The 23,739-nt window shown below is 36.7% G+C and overlaps 1 protein-coding gene across 1 annotated transcript in view; it reads left to right on the top strand.

Annotated features, from left to right (window-relative positions):
* The window catches only part of CLCA4 (chloride channel accessory 4), a gene marked incomplete at its 3' end in the record, with an annotated part of 133,737 nt that extends 113,064 nt beyond the window's left edge, over positions 1 to 20,673 (top strand). Inside the window, 2 exon segments of the mRNA XM_081258896.1 lie at positions 19,772 to 19,786; positions 20,339 to 20,673. Of these exon segments, the coding sequence (XP_081115022.1) occupies positions 19,772 to 19,786; positions 20,339 to 20,673 (350 nt within the window).
* Between the last annotated feature and the right edge of the window lie 3,066 nt (positions 20,674 to 23,739).

Below are 23,739 nucleotides of genomic sequence, written 5' to 3'. Positions count from 1 at the left end.
CACTCTTTGACAAAAATTGCAGCAATTATTTTTTTTTAGATCTGTCTCCTAAAAAAAGCAACAAAAGCAAAAGTAAACAAATGGGACCTAACTAAGCTTAAAAGCTTTTGCACAGCAAAAGAAACTCCTGACCAAATGAAAAGACAACCTACTGAATAAGAGAAAATACTTGCAAGTGATATGACCAATGAGGAGTTAATACCCAAAATATATAAACAGCTCTACAACTCAATATCAGAAAAACAATCCAATTTAAAAATGGGCATAAGACCTGAATAGACATGTTTTCCAAAGAATATATACAAGTGGTCAACAGGCATATGAAAAGATGACCAACACTGCTAATCATTGGAAAAATGCAAATCAAAACCACTATGAGATATCACCTCACACCTGTCAGAATGACTATCAGCAAAAAGTATACAAATGGTAACTGTTGGCAAGGTTGTGGAGAAAAGGGACTTTCCTCAAAAAAATAAAAATAGAACTATCTTGTCATTTGTAACAACATGGATGGACCATGAGAATATTATGCTATGTGGGATAAATCAGAGAATGACAAGTACTGTATGATATCACTTATATGTGGAATTTCAACAAGCCCAAACTGTAAAAACAGAGAATAAAATTGTGGTTATTAAGGGATGGGGGTTAGGGGGACAGGACAGATGTTGTTTAAGGGTACAAACTTACAACAAGTAGTAAATAAACCCCAGAGATCTAATATGCAGTATAGTGAATATTGTATTATAATCATCAAACTTCCTAAGAGGCTAGAATTTAATTATTCCAACTACTAAAGACAAAGAATAATTATATAACATGATAGAGGTGCTAATTATTGCTACAATGGCAATCAGGTTACAATATATAAATATATCTAATTAACATATATATTAAATTACACAATTTAAATTTATATATACAATATATTTAGATTTTAGATTTTTTAAATGAATAAATGAATATCTTACAACTCTGTTTGCCAATCATGCCTCAATAGAGCTAGAGGGAGAAAAGGAATTGATCCACAGTCAACCAATCAATCAACAAAACTACAGTAATCAAAGGAGTGTGTGGTATTGGCAAAAAGATAGACACATAGATAAATGTAACAGAATAAAGAGTCCAGAAATAGACCTACACAAATATAGTCAACTGATTTTTGACAAAAAATGCAAAGGCAATTTAAATGAGAAAGTACCAATTCAACAAATAATGCTGAAAAAATTGGACGTCCATAGGCAAAAAAGTAATAATATTTGTAATACATATCTAAGACCTTACACAAAGATTCTCAAAAATGGATCATAGATCTAAATATAAAACATAAAACTATAAAATTTCTAGAAGAAAAGCAATTAGAAAATCTATATGCTTTTGGTTTGGAGATGAGTTTTTAGATATGAACCAAAAGCATGGTCTATTAAAAAAAATTGATACTCGATGTTAAAAAAATGAAAATTTTTGCTCTGCAAAAGACACCCTGGGGAAAAATTATTTTAACATATCCAATAAAGAACTTGTAACTCAACATTAAAAATATAAACAACTCATTAAAAAGTGAGCAATAGAATCTGAACAGATCTATTCAGTAACAGATCACCAAAGAAGATATACAGGTGGTAAATAAGCACATGAAAAGACAGGTTTGCCTGCAATAATATTACCATGATGTTCTAATGGTGATTTCCATTTTTTCATTCTTTCTATATTTATTCATTGCAATGCTTTAAATAAGATTTATCCTTTCTCCTTTCCCCCTATTTTTATTCATATCACATGGACTCAGAAATATTTATTTTATTCTTTAATTTATAATTGAATACTATCATTAATTTTAAAAATTGAGTTAAATTCACATAATATAAATTTACCAGTTTAAATATTTTAAAGTGTAAAGCCTTAACTATACATTAAGTAGGCAGCCATGTGGTAATATTTGAGATTAGAAAAACTTTGTTGCTAGAGTTAACTCCAGGTGCCATGGTCTTAAAAATCCTACCACTGAAGACATATTCTTTTCAACTGATTTTTTATAATGTAGAATGCAACTAATCCAATTCAAAGTCTTTTAGTACATTCACAATGTTGTGCAACCATCATCATTAACTAACACTAGAACATTTCATCACCCCAGAAAGAAATCCTATACCCATTAAGTAAGCACTTCCTATTTCTTCTCCCCTTCCCTAAGCCCCTGGTAATGACTAGGCTACTTTCTGTCACCATGGATTTACTTATGCTATACATTTCATATAAATGGAATCGTAAAATACATGGCCTTTGTGTCTAGATTCTTTAACTTGGCATAGTGGTTTTAAGGTAAATTTATGTTATAGCATATAACAGTACTTCATTACTTTTTATGGCTGAATAATATTCCATTGTGTGGCTAAATCACATTTTGTTTATCTATTCATCTGTTGTTGGACATTTGGGTTGTTTCCACTTCCTCAGGATACTTTTGCCCTATATAGCAGGGGTCTCCAACCCCTGGGCCGTGGACTGGTACTGGTGCTCCTTCTGTTAGGGACTGGGTTGCACAGCAGGAGGCAAGCAAGCAAAGCTTCATCTGCCACACCCCCTCGCTCACATTACAGCCTGAACCATTGCTCACATTACCGCCTGAACCATCCCCTCCCACTGTCTGTGGAAAACTTGTCTTCTACAAAACCAGTCCCTGGTGCCAAAAAGGTTGGGGACTGCTGCTATATAGAATTCTTAATCAGCAGGTTTTCTTCTTTCATCATTTTGATTAAATCATCCCACTGCCTTCTGGCTTTTGTGGTTTCTGATGAGAAATCAGCTCTTAATCTTATTGAAAAATTTCTTGTATGTTTCTCAGCATAAATCTCTGAATTTATTCTATTTAAGGTTTGATCTTCTTGGATATGTAGATTCATATCTTTCATCAAATATGGGCAATAAACTTCAAAAAACCCTTGAGCATTATCTACTCTAGTTGAACATATGTATACCCAGTGACCCAGAAATGCCACTCCTAATTATATACCCCAAAATATGTGCACATGTGCGCTAAAAGACTTGTTAAAAATGTGTTATTAATAAAAGTCAAAAACTTTAAACAATTTTTTATTGTCCACTCAGAGTTTACACAAATGTTTATTGCAGTCTTATTCACAATAACCAAAAAGTAGGAGGAAAAAATAAATGTTCTTCTACTGGTAAATGGATAAGCAAATTGTAGTTTATTCATCCAGCAAAATTCTATTCAACAATAAATAGTAGTGGGGGCTTCCCTGGTGGTGCAGTGGTTGAGAGTCTGCCTGCTAATGCAGGGGACACGGGTTCGAACCCTGGTCTGGGAAGATCCCACATGCCGCGGAGCAAGTAGGTCCGTGAGCCACAACTACTGAGCCTGCACATCTGGAGCCTGTGCTCCTCAACAAGGGAGGCCATGATAGTGAGAGGCCCGCACACTGCGATGAAGAGTGGCCCCCACTTGCCACAACTAGAGAAAGTTCTCGCACAGAAATGAAGATCCAACACAGCCAAAAATAAATAAATAAATAAATAAATAAATAAATAAATAGTAGTGAACAATATGCAATAATATGGATGAATCTCAAAAACATGCTGACTGAAAGGAACCAGACACCAAAAACAAAACAAACAAAACACCAAAAAACATAATGTACAATTCCATTTATGAAATTCTAGTAAGTATAAACTAATACACTGGTAGAAATTATTTTAGTGGTTGCCCAGGGCTGGGGTTGGGAAAGGAGAACTGACTAAAAGGGGATACTAGGGAACTATTTGACATAATGGAAATGTTCTATACCTTGACTGTGATTACAGTTACATGAGTGTACAAGTTTTCAAAATTTATGGAAATGTATGCTGAAAATGGATACATTTTTGTATGTAAATTATACTTTAATAAAGTTGATTTTCTAAATAGATCATTCTAGCTACCACGAGGAAATTGGATTTTGGCCAGACAATGGTGGAAGCAGGCACACTAATTAAGAGGTTATTGCAGAGATAATAGTAGCTTGGATGAGTGTGGTAATCACAATGATAATAGTTAATGTGTATATGACATTTATTATGTGCCAGGCACTGTTCTCTGTACTTTGTGTGCATTGGTTTATTTCATCCTCCCACTAATCATATGAAGTAGGTACTGTTATTAGGTACTGTTATTATGTTAAAGTACAAAAAGCTTAAGTGACTTGTGTAGTAAGTAGAAAAGCTGGTAGTCTGGCTTCAATTCATACACTTAACCACTATGCTCTACTGGATAGATTCAGAACAAATTTTGAAGGTATGGTTGCCAGAAGTTACTGATATGTAAGATGTGATATTCAAGCTAAAGAGAAGAATCAAAGATGATGATGCCATAATGGGATGAAGAAAACTGGGAAAGTATCATGATTGAAGGGTGTAAAATGAAGAGGCCTCCATTAGGCAAGTGAAAGCAAAATTGGACTCGTGTGTTAAGCAAAAAAGAGCTTTGTTTCCAGGTGAAGCCTCTGAAGAAACCAAACCACTATCATTTGGGGTTTCCAAGAGCAAGTAGTTCAGGAAATGGTGGAATATCACAAGTGGGAGCATTTAGGGATTGACTGACCTATGACCCAGAGTATGGTCATTGAAGTTAGGCTGTTGCTGCTTGGCTGGCTTTTAAAGGTGTAAGTCCTAGTAGGAAGCTGTCACTGATCCACTGGGATGGGTATAACATCTGATCTGCTGTTACTGTTTACTGTGATCAAAGATCATCCATTTCTTTCTAAGAGAATAAGAATGTGTTATTGTCAAGAAATAAAAAATACTTAAACTCTGTTTAAGACATGTCAGGTTTAAGATACTTAATAGCCATTCCAATAAAGATGTCAAGAAGATAATTAGGTCATATCAGTCTGGAATTTCCAGTACATACACATCAAGTCTGAGAGTCATCAGCCAACAAGACTGGATGAGATCACCTTAAGGAGAGAAAAGAGCTAAATAGAGGCCTAGATGGGGAGAAGTCTCCAAATTTTGTAGATAAGGCACAGTAGGAGGAAATAACAAACGTGTTTGAGAAGGATTCACCAGGATGTCTGAAAAAATTTCTGAATATTCAACACGGTATTTATAGAAAATATTCAAGTACTTAAAAGGATATAATTAGAATAACTTTACCTGAAAAATTCTGAGCATTCCAATGCAAATAAGTTATAAATAAAGAAAACATGTTTATGAAAATGAAATATAATGATATCATTGAGTGCCCACTCCATGTCTGGCATTATATAGACACAGAAAGAGTGAGGTGAGTGAGAAGGTTTCTCTCAAAATGAAGGCTTGAATTTATCCTTGCATTCATTCTACCAAAAAAAATTTTAGCAAATGCCTTTGAAGTACCTGACACATGCTTGATTAACAGAAATATAACTGTGAACAAGGCAAGCATACTCATGAAATCTAATGGAAAAGACAGAATCAGATACACCATTTTAGTGTATAGAGTGCTTTGGGTACTTAAATCATGGAGAACTAACCTAATCTAAGGGTCGTGGAAAGTCTCTCTAAGAAAGTAAAATTTTAGCTAAAACTTAAGAGGTGAGTAGAGATTCACCAAGAGGGTAGAAAATAATGTTCAAGGCAAAGAGAACAACATGTGCAAAAAGTTGGGGAGGAGATTCTCAGGCAGACTAGGATCAGAGTGGGAGATGTGGCTGAAGAATTAAGTATGTGGATTTTAATGGGGTGGGGGCCTTACAAGTGTCACTAAGGATTTTGGACTTTATCATAAAGTAAATAGGAATAACATAATCAGAGATTGTTTTCAAAATCTCACTGTGGTAGGTGATATAATCTATATAATTAAAAGTCTCTATGGGATACAGAAGAGGAAAAGATCAACTGATCAGGTAGGCTCCCAAGAGAAGAAACATTTGAATTGAGTTTTGAAGCATGGGAGAGATTCTACAAGGCAGTAAAAGAGAAGAGGCATTCCAGGAAGGGGAAACAACAAGGGCAAAGACTCCAGTATACAAAAAGAGCTGGGCATTGCTGGGGAACAGGAAGCAACCATGAAGGACCACAGCAGAAAGTGGAGAGAACACTGAAGAAAATAAGGCCAAGGGGCTCGTCTTGACATCTATGTACTAATGGTACAGTATGGAACAAATACCATATATTTAAATGTTTAAAAGTTATAAATCATGCTAACAAAATATTATATAAAATTTGTTCTCCTCTCTACATACCTTCCTATTCAAAAATATGGTGAATAAGAGGTTGTTTAGTGTAGGTGAATATGGTAAATTTACATTCATTCAGGCCTTTATTTACACTTAACAGTCCAAGTATTATTATATCTTTACAGGAACTTTGCCAAGTCACCCAGTTCTAAATCAAAGTTCATTAACCTTATGACTAAGAAAGTTACATAAATCTTGCCAGATAATAGTAATTAACAGGCAAGCGCTGGGCTCTAGGCCTAGTTGCTTTTTTTTTTTTAAATGATTCCAGTAGTCACAGCATATCTGACAAGAGTAATCAGATATGGATATAAAACTGAAAAGTTTGTCAAACTCTTTACTAAATGTAAAAATTGTAAACTGCTTTTGAGTGAGATTAGTCCCACTGGAATCTTATAGGATCTTACATGGCATAAAAACAAATTATTTACTATGTAAACACAATTATTTAATGTTTTGTGATTCCAAAGTCTAACAATATCACAGTTTCCTTCATCAATTCTGTTGATTCTTCCTCAAAATTCAATATTGCATAATGTCTGTATAGAAAAACATTACAGCACTAATTTAAAATTTAAGACTTTTTAAAAATCAGAATTGTACTAAAGTTTGCCTTTGCTATAATATTAATAAAACTTAGTATGCATTTTAGAAGTATAAGCAAGATTTCAAGGGAAAAGATTAATTTCCTGACAAAGAATAGATTAAAATAATTCTCATGATACCTAGCGTAATGTATTGCACATAGTAGGAATTCACAAACGTCTATTAAATGCATGGCTGTTGAGTGAATTCTTATTCATTGATTAGTGAATATGTAACTCCTAAAATAATAATGCTTTCATACTGGGGTCTTTAGAGACCATTGGTTCTACCACTTTCACTGTCAAGATGCAGATGCAGAAGCCCAAAGAAGTTTAGTAAGCTACTCAATTCCATCCTTCTAGGTTTTTCAGAATGTTTAAGTCACAAGTTTCAGTTTCTAAAACTACTAGAACAATAAAATAGGTGTGTGTTAGGCCATGGTTAGCCAAGTAGTACAAATTTTTGGACATCATAGGAAAGAGAACATATGTAGCAGAAATCTATTTGTTTGTTCACCCATTATTTTATACATGTTGCTGCTCCCTTAGAAGCTACCAGCCATCTCATAACCACTGATTGATCAATCTTGAGTCCTGAAATGTTATTACCCCAATCCTTGGCCATAGTTGCTTGGCTTGGTTGTTGGGATCTTGCCCAAGCTAGGTCAAGCAAGTTTTTTCTCTGAGACTGTTTTAACAGTCTGATGGAATAAGACAAAAGACAAAAGCTGTTGGTTACTACATTAACCATCACATGAAGGAAGTCTATTTGAATTAAGAAAAAAAAGTGGTCTCAGACCAGTAGTGCACCCAGATATCTGAAAGACACAAATATAAATCCTTTTTAGAGGGACTCTTTTTAAATTAAGACTTCAAAGATCTTCTGAAAATAAAGGGAAAATGAGCAAATGAAAGTCAAACATCTCTAAACATAAAGAAAACAAGGTAGGGGAGATTTGAGAAGATGGCGGAAGAGTAAGATGCAGAGATCACCTTCCTCTCCACAAATACATCAGAAATACATCTACCTGTGGAACAGCTCCTATAGAACACCTACTGAACACAGACAGAAGGCCTCAGACCTCCCAAAAGGCAAGAAACTCCCCACGTACCTGGGTAGGGTAAAAGAAAAAAGAAAAAGCAGAGACAAAAGAAGAGGGACGGGACCTGCACCAGTGGGAGGGAGCTGTGAAGGAGGAAAGGTTGCCACACACTAGGAAGCCCTTTCGTGGGCAGAGACTGAGGATGGCGGAGGGGGGAAGCTTCGGAGCCACGGAGGACACCACAGCCACAGGGGTGCGGAGGGCAAAGCAGAGAGATTCCTGCACAGAGGATTGGTGCCTACCAGCACTCACCAGCCCAAGAGGCTCGTCTGCTCACACACCGGGGTGGGCGGGGGCTGGGACCTGAGGCTCGGGCTTCGGTCGATCGCAAGGAGAGGACTGGGGTTGGCTGCGTGAACACAGCCTGAAGGGGACTACTGCGCCACAGCTAGCCGGGAGGGAGTCCGGGTAAAGGTCTGGACCTGCAGAAGAGGCAAGAGACTTTTTCTTCCCTCTTTGTTTCCTGGTGCACGAGAAGAGGGGATTAAGAGTGCTGCTTAAAGGAGCTCCAGAGATGGGCATGAGCTGCGGCTATCAGCACAGACCCCAGAGACGGACATGGGATGCTAAGGCTGCTGCTGCACCACCAAGAAGCATGTGTGCAAGCACAGGTCACTATCCACACCTCCCCTCCAGGGAGCCTATGCAGCCCACCACAGCCAGGATCCCATGATCCAGGGACAACCTCCCCAGTCCCGTGATCCAGGGACAACTGCCCCGGGAGAACACACGGCATGCATCAGGCTGGTGCAACGTGACACTGGCCTCTGTCACCGCAGGCTCTCCCGGCATCCGTACCCCTCCCTGCCCCTGGCCTGAGTGAGCCAGAGCCCCCAAATCAGCTGTTAATTTAACCCCGTCATGTCTGAGCGAAGAACAGACGCCCTCAGGCAACCTACACGAAGAGGCGGGGCCAAATCCAAAGCTGAACCCCGGGAGCTGTGCGAACAAAGAAGAGAAAGGGAAATTTCTCCCAGCAGCCTCAGAAGCAGAGGATTAAATATCCACAATCAACTTGATGTACCCTGCATCTGTGGAACACATGAATAGACAACGAATAATCCCAAATTGAGAAGGTGGACTTTGGGAGCAAGATATATAATTTTTCCCCTTTTCCCCTTTTTGTGAGTGTGTATGTGTATGCTACCGTGTGAGATTTTGTCTGTATAGCTTTGCTTTCACCATTTGTCCGAGGGTTCTGTCCGTCTGTTCTTTTTTTCTTTTTCTTTTTTTACTTCTAAAAATTTTTTTTCTTAATAATTATTTTTTATTTTAATAACTTTATTTTATTTTATCCTTTCTTTCTTTCGTCCTTCCTTCTTTTCTTCTTTCTTTCTTTCTTTCTTCCCTCCTTCCTTCCTTGCTTTCTTTCTCTTCCTTTCTCATTTCTTTCCTTCTTTCTTTCTTTCTTTCTTTCTTTCTTTCTTTCTTTCTTTCTTTCTTTCTTTCTTTCCTTCCTTCCTTCTTTCTCTCTTTCTTTCCCCCTTTCTTTCTCCCTTTCTTTCTTTCTTTCTTTCTATTTTTTTCTCCCTTTTATTCTGAGCCGTGTGGATGAAAGGCTCTTGGTGCTCCAGCCAGGAGTCAGTGCTGTGTCTCTGAGGTGGGAGACCCAATTTCAGGACACTGGTCCACAAGAGACCTCCTAGCTCCATGTAATATCAAATGGTGAAAATCTCCCAGAGATCTCCATCTCAACACCAAGACCCAGCTTCACTCAACGACCAGCAAGCTACAGTGCTGGACACCCTATGCCAAACAACTAGCAAGACAGGAACACAGCCCCATCCATTAGCAGAGAGGCTGCCTAAAATCATAATAAGGCCACACACACCCCAAAACACACCACCAGACAAGGAGGTGCCCACCAGAAAGACAAGATCCAGCATCATATAGCATAATACAGGCACTAGTCCCCTGAACCAGGAAGCCTACACAACCCACTAAACCACGCTCAGCCACTGGGGACACACACCAAAAACAACGGGAACTACAAACCAGCAGCATGGAAAAAGGAGACCCCAAACACAGGAAGATAAGCAAAATGAGAAGACAGAAAAATACACAGCAGGTGAAGGAGCAAGATAAAAACCCACCAGACCTAACAAATGTAGAGGAAATAGGCAGTCTACCTGCAAAAGAATTCAGAATAATGATAGTAAACGTGATCCAAAATCTTGGAAATAGAATAAATGCAGGAAACATTTAACAAGGACTTAGAAGAACTAAAGAGGAAACAGACAATGATGAACAACACAATAAATGAAATTAAAAATACTCTAGAAGGGATCAATAGCAGAATAACTGAGGCAGAAGAAAGGATAAGTGACCTGGAAGATAAAATAGTGGAAATAACTACTGAAGAGCAGAATAAAGAAAAAAGAATGAAAAGAATGGAGGACAGTCTCAGAGACCTCTGGGACAACATTAAATGCACCAATATTCGAATTATAGGGGTTCCAGAAGAAGAAGAGAAAAAGAAAGGGACTGAGAAAATATTTGAAGAGATTATAGTTGAAAACTTCCCTAATATGCTAAAGGAAATAGTCAATCAAGTCCAGGAAGCACAGAGAGTCCCATACAGGATAAATCCAAGGAGAAACACACCAACACACATACTAATAAAACTATCAAATATTAAATACAAAGAAAACATATTCAAAGTAGCAAGGGAAAAACAACAAATAACACACAAGGGAATCCCCATAAAGTTATCAGCTGATCTATCAGCAGAAACTCTGCAAGCAAGAAGAGAGTGGTGGGACATATTTAAAGTGATGAAGGAGAAAAACCTACAACCAAGATTACTCTACCCAGCAAAGATCTCATTCAGATTTGATGGAGAAATTAAAACCTTTACAGACAAGCAAAAGCTGAGAGAGTTCAGCACCACCAAACCAGCTCTACAACAAATGCTAAAGGAACTTCTCTAGGCAAGAAACACAAGAGAAGGAAAAGACCTACAATAACAAACCTAAAACAATTAAGAAAATGTTCATAGGAACATACCTATCGATAATTACCTTAAATGTAAATGGATTAAATGCTCCCACCAAAAGACACAGACTCGCTGAATGGATACAAAAACAAGACCCGTATATATGATGTCTACAGAGACCCACTTCAGACCTAGAGACACATACAGACTGAAAGTGAGGGGATGGAAAAAGAGATTCCATGCAAATGGAAATCAAATGAAAGCTGGAGTAGCAATTCTCATATCAGACAAAATAAACTTTAAAATAAAGACTATTACAAGAGACAAAGAAGGACACTACATAACGATCAAGGGATCGATCCAAGAAGATATAACAATTGTAAATATATATGCACCCAACATAGGAGCACCTCAATACATAAGGCCAATAGTAACAGCCATAAAACGGGAAATCGACAGTAACACAATCATAGTAGGGGATTTCAACACCCCACTTTCACCAATGGAAAGATCATCCAAAATGAAAATAAAAAAAGAAACACAAGCTTTAAATGATACATTAAACAAGATGGACTTAATAGATATTTATAGGACATTCCATCCAAAAACAACAGAATACACATTTTTCTCAAGTGCTCATGGAACATTCTCCAGGATAGGTCATATCTTGGGTCACAAATCAAGCCTTGGTAAATTTAAGAAAATTGAAATCATATCAAGTATCTTAGCTGACCACATCGCTATGAGACTAGATATTAATTACAGGAAAAGATCAGTAAAAAATACAAACACATGGAGGATAAACAATACACTACTTTATAACCAAGTGATCACTGAAGAAATCAAAGAGGAAATCAAAAAATATCTAGAAACAAATGACACTGGAGACATGATGACCCAAAACCCATAAGATGCAGTAAAAGCAGTTCTAAGAGGGAAGTTTATAGCAATACAATCCTACCTTAAGAAACAGGAAACATGAAATAATCAACCTAACCTTGCACCTAAAGCAGTTGGAGAAAGAAGAACAAAAAAACCCCAAAGTTAGCAGAAGGAAAGAAATCATAAAGATCAGATCAGAAATAAATGAAAAAGAAATGAAGGAAACGGTAGCAAAGATCAATAAAACTAAAAGCTGGTTCTTTGAGAAGATAAACAAAATTGATAAACCATTAGTCAGACTCATCAAGAAAAAAAGGGAGAAGACAAAAATCAGTAGAATTAGAAATGAAAAAAGAGAAGTAACAAGTGACACTGCAAAAGTACAAAGATCATGAGAGATTACTACAAGCAACTCTATGCCAATAAAATGGACAACCTGGAAGAAATTGACAAATTCTTAGAAATGCACAACCTGCCAAGACTGAATCAGGAAGAAATAGAAAATATGAACAGACCAATCACAAGCACTGAATTTGAAACTATGATTAAAAATCTTCTAACAAACAAAAGTCCAGGATCAGATGGCTTCACAGGCGAATTCTATCAAACATTTAGAGAAGAGCTAACACCTATCCTTCTCAAACTCTTCCAAAATATAGCAGAGGGAGGAACACTCCCAAACTCATTCTACGAGGCCACCATCACCCTGATACCAAAACCAGACAAAGATGTCACCAACAAAGAAAACTGCAGGCCACTATCACTGATGAACATAGATGCAAAAATCCTGAACAAAATACTAGCAAACAGAATCCAACAGCACATTAAAAGGATCATACTCTATGATCAAGTGGGGTTTATTCCAGGAATGCAAGGATTCAATATATGCAAATCAATCAATGTGATACACCATATTAACAAATTGAAGGAGAAAAACCATATGATCATCTCAAGAGATGCAGAGAAAGCTTTCAACAATATTCAACACCCATTTAAGATAAAAACCCTGCAGAAAGTAGGTATAGAAGGAACTTTCCTCAACATAATAGGGGCCATATATCACAAACTCACAGCAACATCGTCATCAATGGTGAAAAACTGAAACCATTTCCACTAAGATTGGGAACAAGACAAGGTGGTCCACTCTCACCACTATTGTTCAACAGAGATTTGGAAGTTTTAGCAACAGCAATCAGAGAACAAAAAGAAATAAAAGGAATCCAAATCGGAAAAGAAGAAGTAAAGCTGTCACTGTTTGCAGATGACATGATACTATACATAGAGAATCCAAAAGATGCTACCAGAAAACTACTAGAGCTAATCTATGAATTTGGTAAAGTAGCAGGATACAAAATTAATGCACAGAAATCTCTGGCATTCCTATACACCAATGATGAAAAATCTGAAAGTGAAATTAAGAAAACACTCCCATTTACCACTGCAACAAAAAGAATAAAATATCTAGGAATAAACCTACCTAAGGAGACAAAAGACCTGTATGCAGAAAATTATGACACTGATGAAAGAAATTAAAAGATGAATCAAATAGATGGAGAGATATTACCATGTTATTGCATTGGAAGAATCAACATTGTGAAAATGACTCTACTACCCAAAGCAATCTACAGATTCAGTGTAATCCCTATCAAACTACCATTGGCATTTTTCACAGAACTAGAACAAAAAATTTCACAATTTGTGTGGAAACACAAAAGACCCCGAATAGCCAAAACAATCTTGAGAACGAAAAATGGAGCTGGAGGAATCACGCTCCCTGACTTCAGACTCTACTACAAATCTACAGTAATCAAGACAGTATGGTACCGGCACAAAAAACAGAAAGACAGTTCAATGGAACAGTACAGAAAGCCCAGAGGTAAACCCATGCACATATGGTCACGTTATCTTTGATAAAGGAGGCCAGAATATACAGTGGAGAAAAGACAGCCTCTTCAAAAAGTGGTGCTGGGAAAACTGGACAGGTAAATGTAAAAGTATGAAATTAGAACACTCCCTAACACCATACACAAAAAAACCTCAAAATGGATTAAAGACCTAAATGTAAGGCCAGACACTATCAAACTCAGTGGAAAACATAGGCAGAACACTCTATGACATAAATCACAGCAAGATCCTTTTTGACTCATCTCCTAGAGAAATGGAAATAAAAACAAAAATAAACAAATGAGACCTAATGAAACTTAAAAGCTTTTGCCATGCAAACTACAATCAAGACGAAAAGACAACCCTCAGAATGGGAGAAAATATTTCCAAACGATTCCACAGACAAAGGATTAATCTCAAAATATATAAACAGCTCATGCAGCTCAATATTAAAAAAACAAACAACCCAATCCAAAAATGGGCAGAAGACCTAAATAGACATTTCTCCAAAAAAGACATACAGATAGCCAAGAAGTACAGGAAAAGCTGCTCAACATCACTAATTATTAGAGAAATGCAAATCAAAACTACAATGAGGGGCTTCCCTGGTCGCGCAGTGGTTGAGAGTCCGCCTGCCGATGCAGGGGACACGGGTTCATGCCCCAGTCCGGGAAGATCCCACATGCCGTGGAGCGGCTGGGCCCGTGGGCCATGGCTCCTGAGCCTGCACGTCCGGAGCCTGTGCTCCACAATGGGAGAGGCCAGAACAGTGAGAGGCCCACGTATGGCAAAAACAAACAAACAAACAAAAACTTCAATGAGGTATCACCTCACACCAGTTAGAATGGGCATCATCAGAAAATCTTCAAACAACAAATGCTGGATAGGGTGTGTAGAAAAGGGAACCCTCCCCTCTTGCACTGTTGGTGGGAATGTAAATTGATACAGCCACTACGGAGCACAGTATGGAGGTTCCTTAAAAAACTAAAAATAGAATTACCATATGACCCAGCAATCCCACTACTGGGCATAAACCCAGAGAAAACTATAATTCAAAAAGACACATGCACCCCAATGTTCATTGCAGCACTATTTACAATAGCCCAGTCATGGAAGCAACCTAAATGTCCATCGACGGACGAATGGATAAAGAGGATGTGGTACATATATACAATGGAATGTTACTCAGCCATAAAAAGGAACACAATTGGGTCATTTGTAGAGATGTGGATAGATCTAGAGACTGTCATACACAGTGAGGTAAGTCAGAAAGAGAAAAACAAATATCGTATATTAACGCATATATGTGGAATCTAGAAAAATGGTACAGAAGAACCGGTTTGCAGGGCAGAAATATAGACACAGATGTAGAAAACAAACGTATGGACACCAAGGGGGAAAGCAGTGGGGGGGTAGGGGTGGTGGTGTGATGAATTGGGAGATTGGGATTGACATGTATACACTGATGGGTATAAAATGGATGACTAATAAGAACCTGCTGTATAAAAATAAATTAAATCAAATTTAAAAAAATTTTAAAGATATAACTTGCACTTATTTGAGTGCACAAATCTTTTTTTTTAAATATATATATAGCAGGCTCTTATTAGTCGTCAATTTTATATACATCAGGGTATACATATCAATCCCAATCACCCAATTCATCACACCACCACCACCACCACCCCCGCTGCTTTTCCCCCTTGGTGTCGATACGTTTGTTCTCTACATCTGTGTCTGTATTCCTGCCCTGCAAACCGATTCATCTGAACCATTTTCTAGGTTCCACATACATGCGTTAATATACGATATTTGTTTTTCTCTTTCTGACTTACTTCACTGTGTATGACAGTCTCTAGATACATCCACATCTCTACAAATGACCCAATTTCGTTTCTCTTTATGGCTGAGTAACATTCCATTGTATATATGTACCACATCCTCTTTATCCATTCGTCCGTCGATGGACATTTAGGTTGCTTCCATTACCGGGCTATTGTAAATAGTGCTGCAATGAATATTGGGGTGCATGTGTCTTTTTGAATTATAGTTTTCTCTGGGTTTATGCCCAGTAGTGGGATTGCTGGGTCATATGGTAATTCTATTTTTAGTTTTTTAAGGAACCTCCATACTGTGCTCCATAGTGGCTGTATCAATTTACATTCCCACCAACAGTGCAAGAGGGGAGGGTTCCCTTTTCTCCACACCCTATCCAGCATTTGTTGTTTGTAGATTTTCTGATGATGCCCATTCTAACTGGTGTGAGGTGATACCTCATTGTAGTTTTGATTTGCATTTCTCTAGTAATTAGTGATGTTGAGCAGCTTTTCAAGTGCTTGTTGGCCATCAGCATGTCTTTTTTGGAGAAATGTCTATTTAGGTCTTCTGCCCATTTTTGGATTGGGTTGTTTGTTTTTTTTAATATTGAGCTGCATGAGCTGTTTATATATTTTGGAGATTAATCCTTTGTCCGTGGATTCGTTTGGAAATATTTTCTCCCATTCTGAGGGCTGTCTTTTCGTCTTGATTGTAGTTTGCTTTGCAAAAGCTTTTAAGTTTCATTAGGTCCCATTTGTTTATTTTTGCTTTTATTTCCATTACTCTAGGAGGTGGGTCAAAAAAGATCTTGCTGTGATTTATGTCAAAGAGTGTTCTTCCTATATTTTCCTCTAAGGCTATTAGGTTCTTAAGAAATAATCCTTACTCTCAACAGTTAGTTGAGTGCAGAAGATACTTCTTGCAAATAAACAGATAATTTTACAGAATATGATGAGATATGCCATTGAATGGCCACTTCTGCCTGAGGGTTAAGATCACAAGGTATATCTTAAAAGGCTTTTCAGGGAAGACTATCCCTGACCTAAGGCTTGAAGAATGAGAGAAGTTAGCCACATTAAGTGAAGATGTCCCAGAGAGAGAGAGGATCACATGCAGAGATTTGGCTATGGAGTTTGAATTAGAGTTCAAGGCCAAAATATCTCATTCATTCCAAGTTCCTTAGAATAAATTGCCATAATTCCAGGAAGCTTAAATCACTTTCAGCTTTGCTTTAAATTTAACTAAATTAAATTAGTATTTATTGAATGCCTACCATATTCCAGTATTGTGCTAGACTAGTAGATTCTTTTTTTTTTTTTAATTCATTTTTGGCTGCATTGGGTCTTCGTTGCTGCACGTGAGTTTCTCTAGTTGCGGCGAGTGGGGGCTACTCGTCATTGTGGTGAGTGGGCTTCTCATTGCAGTGGCTTCTCTTGTTGTGGAGCACAGGCTCTAGGCACGCATGCTTCAGTAGTTGGAGCACGTGGGCTCAGTAGTTGTGGCTCGGGGCTCTAGAGAGCAGGCTTAGTAGTTGTGGCTCACAGGCTTAGTTGCTCCACAGCATGTGGGATCTTCCTGGACCCGGGCTCGAACCCATGTCCCCTGCATTGGCAGGCGGATTCTTAACCACTGTGGCACCAGGGAAGCCGTAAACTAGTAGATTCTTATGGGGTAAAGCCAATCTTGCTATTTTCCCTTTAAGATGGTAAAATGAAAGCAATATGCATATCAATAGACACATATCTCAGAGGCTGTCAGTGCTGAAAAGCCACTTTCAATGCTCTTTCTCCTAGGTTATAATAAACCCCTTACTATATGCTCTGAAAAGAAATGATGCTTTTAAATCTTTCATTCCCCATGTAGCTATATTTCCTTTTATCATTATTACACAACGAAAAAAAATCATTCTAAAGCCAAAGGAAACATAAAATACCCATGAAGTGCTCTTTGTACTTCAATATTGAGATTCTTATCATGACAGCTCTGAAATACACTATGACCCTTAAAAGTACGGTGAAATTAAAAAGAAACTTCCACTGAAAAAAGCCATAAATGAAATTATCTGACCAAATGTTTAATTCTGAATTGAATTCAGTTAGGACCAAGCCTTCAGTTCATGATTGGCTTCATAATAAATGTCCCTTATGCTGATTATAGGAACTAAAAGAAGGAAGAAAGTATTTTGTAGGTAAATTGGGAGAGAAAACAAAAAACAAAAAAAACTTCACTGTGTTTAACCTCAAATGCCTCAAATAGGTGGGATCTGATTGTCCTCTTTCCTTGTGACAAATAGGAAGATAGTGTAGTTGCTATCAAATTTTACCTTTAGGCATTGCAAAAGGAGGTAGTAGAAGTATCTCAAAAATAAATATCTATATAATTTCGAATAAAAACCTTAAATTTTCTGGGACCCAATTTCCATATCTGTCAAATATGCAAATCAGACTAGATGACCTAGAATTACTAAAACAAGTAGATGTAATTCTAATATTTTATGATCCTCTAATTTTGTCATTTTGGGCATTAACTGAATAACTCTATTGTTGGTCAACAAGTCATATTTTTATTAAGGCATAACTGACCTACAACACTATGTTAGTTCCAGGTACATAACATAGTGATTTGATATATGTATACAATACAAAATGATCACCACTTTAAGTCTAGTTACCATCTGTCACCATACTAAATTACTATAGTGTTACTGACTATATTCCCCATGCTGTACATTTCATCGCCATGACTCATCTATTTTGTAAAAGTTTGTACCTCTTAATCTCCCTCACCTATTTCACTCATTCCCCCCACTCCCCTCCCCTTTGGCAAATACTTATTTGTTCTCTGTATCTATGAGTCTATTTCTGTTTTGTTATGTTTGTTCATTTGTTTTGTTTTTTAGGTTCCACATATAAGTGAAATCATGTGGTATTTGTTTTTTTCTGTCTGACATAATTTACTTAGCATAATACCCTCTAGGTCCATCCATCTTGTCACAAAAGGCAAGACTTCATTCTTTTTTATGGCAGAGTAATATTCCATTGTATATATATACCACATCTTCTTTATCCATTCATCTATCAATGGACACTTAGGTTGTTCCATATCTTGGCTATTGAAAATAATGCCGCAATGAACATAGAAGTGCATATATCTTTTTGATTTAGGGTTTTTGTTTTCTTCAGAAAAATACCCAGAAGTAGAATTGCTGGATTGTATGGTAGTTCTATTTTTAATTCTTTTAGTAACCTCCATACCATTTTCCATAGTGGCTGCACCAACCAACATTCCCAGCAACAGTGCAAGAGGATTCCCTTTTCTCCACATTCTCACCAACACTTGTTATTTGTTGTCTTTTTGATAAAATACATTCTGACAGGTGCAAGGTAGTTTTGATTTGCATTTCCCTGATGATTGGTGATGTTGAACATCTTTTCATGTGTCTGTTGGGGCCTAGAAGTAATTAAGGAGTTCAAATACATGCCCAACACTGTATCAGGTACTCTAGTTCATACAAAAGGAGTACTCTAGTTCATACAAAAACATACCTTTATTCTCAAGAATAATATGTTCAAATTGAAAAGATAAACTGAACCTCTATAAAACTGGAAAACTCCTTTCCATGCAATAAGAGTTCATGGAAGAGAGTCATAAGGGGATGAAATACATGACCAGGACTTCATGAAGAAACTGGACCTCCTGTTGGACCTTGAAGAATGAGTACAATTTACATAGATAGGGAGAGGATGCACATTCCAGGGAGTCATGACAGGGAAAAAAGGAACTAAATAATATGATCAAAGTCAAGAAAGCAAAATTTCACAATGAAATATTTGAATTAAAGTAAGTGATGGATGGATAGATAGATAGATCGATGTAAATGGAATTCAGAGAGGATGTAAAGAGTAGGGGAACAGGTCAGATCAATAAGGCCTATTTATTTAAAGACTAGAATTTTAAGGCACAGGGCCTGAATTTAAAAACCAAAAACACTAAATTGAAGTTATTCACCACATGCTTAAAACATCTTCAACATTTCATGAAAAAAAAAAAGTCTTCACTTCAAAAAAGACATCTGATGTTTTATTGTTCATGGCATTTCACAATGTGAGAATATATTTCTATATCGATGGCCCTTGTAGATTTCTAAAACCATTTTGAAATGAAACATTCGTCAGCATCTTTCTTTCCTTTCTTGATAAAGTAACAGTAATAATAGCTAATATTTCAAACATTTATTAACTCCCATTGTGCTAAATACTTTTCATGCATTATCATGTATAATTCTCTTCACTAGCATTCCGTAGATATTTGTTGAATGAACTGAATGACCGATTCTCTATTTTACAGATAAGAAAACTAAAGGTAAGAAGGGGTAAATAAATTTTTCTTTGTTACAGCCAGAAAATAGTAGAAGTAAGGTGTTAATCAAAGTCTGCCTAGCTCCTAAACATGTTTAATTGGTACACATTCCAGCCTCTCTGCCTCCCTTTGCTCTTTTTCCTTATCCCTGGCTCCCACTCTACTTATCTGCTCTCTTCCTCAACCGTCCCATTACTCTCCCTCTCAGCTTAATGAGAAATAATACAGGCATAGAGTATTGAATATCTTTACTATACTCAAACATTACTGTGTTCCTTGTTCTAAATTAAAAGTGGACTCAGTTCTTCATATTTCTATTTCTAAAAAGAAATCTAGATTCCATTTTTAGTACTATACAATTTTGAATTAATTCTTTGTGATTAGATAACTAGATTAAAAACTGTTCCCATATTTTTTCTTAAAATAAAGAAGATGGAATAACCAGACAAAAAACCCAGTGTGCATTTCTGGTAAGCCCCTAAATTCAAGGCAATGTGGTAGCAATAAGGCATCCTAGTGATTCTAACATACATGAAATATCTGTTTGTTTTCCAGCCAACAGCTACATTATAAGAATAAGTAAGAATTTCCTGGATCTCCGAGAAGATTTTGACAATGCTGTTTTAGTGAATACTTCTAGTCTAATACCTAAGGAGGCCAGCTCAATAGAAAATTTTGAATTTAAGTCAGAACCTTTTAAAATAGAAAATGTTACCTATATTGCAGTCCAAGTCATCAATGAAGCCAACATCACCTCAGAGGTTTCTAATGTTGCACAAGCAGCCAAGTTTATTCCTCTGTCAGAAGACAGTGTCCCTGCTCTGGGTACCAAAATTTCTTCAATCAGCTTGGCAATTTTTGTATTAGTTATGATTTTATCTGTATTTTAAACTAGGAATTGTATCAGAACTGAAATTTAATGTTATACATATTTGGTAAAAGTTTATTTAGAATTTAATTTGCTATACTCATTGTCTATTATAAAGCTCTTTGAAATACACAAGTGAATGTACAAAAGTAGTAAATTTCCTAAGTACTTGAGTTTAATAGTTCTAATTAGTCTCAATGTAAGCAAAATGAATATACCATTTCCTATCTTTTAAAAATTCCATTTATTAACTCAATATAAAATAAAATGCAGGGCTTCCCTGGTGGCGCAGTGGTTGAGAGTCTGCCTGCCGATGCAGGGGACACGGGTTCGTGCCCCGGTCCGGGAAGATCCCACATGCTGCGGAGTGGCTGGGCCCGTGAGCCATGGCCGCTGAGCCTGCGTGTCCAGAGCCTGTGCTCCGCAACGGGAGAGGCCACAACAGTGAGAGGCCCGCATACCGCAAAAAAATAATAATAAAAATAAAATAAAATAAAATGCAGATTTTACTTGCTGGCTTTTTTTTTTTTGGCCGCACCTTGCAGTTTGTGGGATCTTATTTCCCTAAACAGGGATTGAACCCCGGCCACGCCAGAGAGCTGAATCCTAACCATTAGGCCACTAGGGAACTCCGTACCTGTCGGCTTTTTAAGAAACATTTTCAAAGTGTGCTACAAATTCATTTGATATTGTATATTAACAAAATCAAAATTCATCCAAGCCATTTGAAAAATATTTATGAATCCACAATAGAAAAAATTTTATGGTAGAATTATTTAGGTTTCATTTTTATTATGAATGAATAATTCATGTTAATATAAACTAAAATCAAAAAGAGTATAAAGATAATTTTTCAATGAAATATGGTCCAAAGCAGTAAGGAGGTCAAATTTGTTTTTTATCATTGATTAAAAGTGGTCTATCACACGGGGAGGGGGAAGGGGAAGCTGGGTCGAAGTGAGAGGGTAACATTGACATGACAAGTGTAAAATAGATAGCTAATGGGAAGCAGCTGCATAGTACAGGGAGACCAGCTCGTTGCTTTGCGACCTAGAGGGGTGGGATAAAGAGGGTGGGAAGGAGATGCAAGAGGGAGGGGATATAGGGATATACGTATGCATATAGCTGATTCACTTTGTTATACAGCAGAAAGTAACACAACATTGTAAAGCAATTACACTCCAATAAAGATGTTAAAAAAAAAAGTGGTCTATCAAAGCTTTGACCCTAGGCATGAAATGACCATTAGACAACAAGAATAATTTTTTTTGTATGAATTATGGAACATCACTAAAGTCCCATTTATATTCTGAGACCATTATTATTAGGTCCTAAGAATATCACCAAGATGCTCCATCAAGGCAGGGATCTTTTTTTGACTGCTGTATCCTCAGCATCTAGAATAGTACTTGACACATACTAGATATTCAATAAATATTCATGAAAACAAACTAATGAACATTTTCATACCATCAAAGAAATTTAAATTTGACCAATTACATCAAAACATATCCACAAGATATCGTGTGCACATGGTATTGTAAGGATTTGATATAATAAAAACTAACCACTTAATAATAGTGATCTGAAACAACACATAGCATTTCAGGAAATTAACTGTATCATGTCAATAGAACTTATAAACTACCTAATAAAATGTAAATTAAGCTATGAATATAGCAATAGTGTGATTTTTTCTGAGGGAGAAAGAGACAGAGAGACAGAGTAACAATTATATTAGAGGAAAATCCTTTGTTTACAGGCAGGAATATTTCAAAAACTCTTTGAATGTCTGAAAGGAGGAAGTTGGAAAAAAATTATAAGACATTAGCAAACCAAATCCAGAAGAATATATAAAAAATAATAACATATTATGACCAAGTTGAATTTATCCTAGGAATCCAGATGGTTTAATATTAGAAAATCAATGTAATTTACCACATTAATAGATTAAAAAGGAAAACTATATTGTCATTTCAATACACATATAAAATTATACTATAATTTAACCACCATTATTCATTAAAAATGAAACCTTTGAAAACTTTATTAACCTGATACTATGAACCTTAATGTCCAATCTTAATCTTTAAAAAAATTTTAAAAGAGGGCATTAAATCTACAAGTAGCGATGAGAAATTAGACACAAAACAGGAAGAATTCTAAATTCTGAGGAAAACAAATCACTTAAGAGTCTATAATCATAAAAAATTACTGTTGATTATGAAAGTCTCAAAGGGTCAAGGAATAATTTATTCTGTCTACTTGGCCACTGTACTGAGAAATGATTTACAGAGCTTTAACAGTCACTGAGGAAAGTAAGATTCCTATGCAGTTAAAAAAAAAAAACAGAAGACACAATAGTTGGGAAGAAAGATACAAAACTGTAATTACTTTCAGGTGACATATAAAATCCAACAGAATTAACAAATAATTAAAACTAGTAAGAGAGTTCTGTAGAGTTACCAGACACAAGATCAATTTATAAAAATCAATAGCACCAGTCTGACATATAAAGAGCTAGATGTCATCACTACCATCCTCCCAAGAAAAAAAGGTGAATAACTGAAAATCAACAATTCTTCTTAGATCCATCAAAGAATTAAGGCCACATCACTATCTGCTGCCCCATTAATATACAGAATCACAGCTTACCAAGAACAGAAGCCCAGGAGGTGAACATTGCCACTGAAGCCAGTACCAGAACACAAACTATAAATGATGAACTGCAAGAGGCTCAGTGCAGCTAAATTTAAGAGTTAAAAACTCCAGGGGGCCTTAGAGGAACCTCCACACTTTCCTGAGCTTTTGCTCCAGGAGCCCCACCAGGTTCTCAGAAGTGAGAACTGGTGAAAAATTCTTTCAGATTTTTAGCAGGGGGAGAAGGAAAAGTAATCATTTTGAAATACGCCCAGAGCATTCTGTTCTCCTTAACAAAAGGCTGTCCTCAAGGGAAACAATACTACCTAACCATACAGCTTGGGTTTTACAAGAGCCCAGTCAACTTTGAGGAAGAGAAATACTCAACTCCAATCTCCCCTAGACTTCCATGTGGGGAAAGGAAAATACCCAAATCCAAATCCAACCC

The sequence above is a fragment of the Mesoplodon bidens genome (assembly GCF_964165515.1).
Source record: "Mesoplodon bidens genome assembly, chromosome: 2".
NCBI classification, from domain to species: Eukaryota; Metazoa; Chordata; class Mammalia; order Artiodactyla; family Ziphiidae; genus Mesoplodon; species Mesoplodon bidens.
This window is presented reverse-complemented; position numbering and strand designations above follow the sequence as displayed.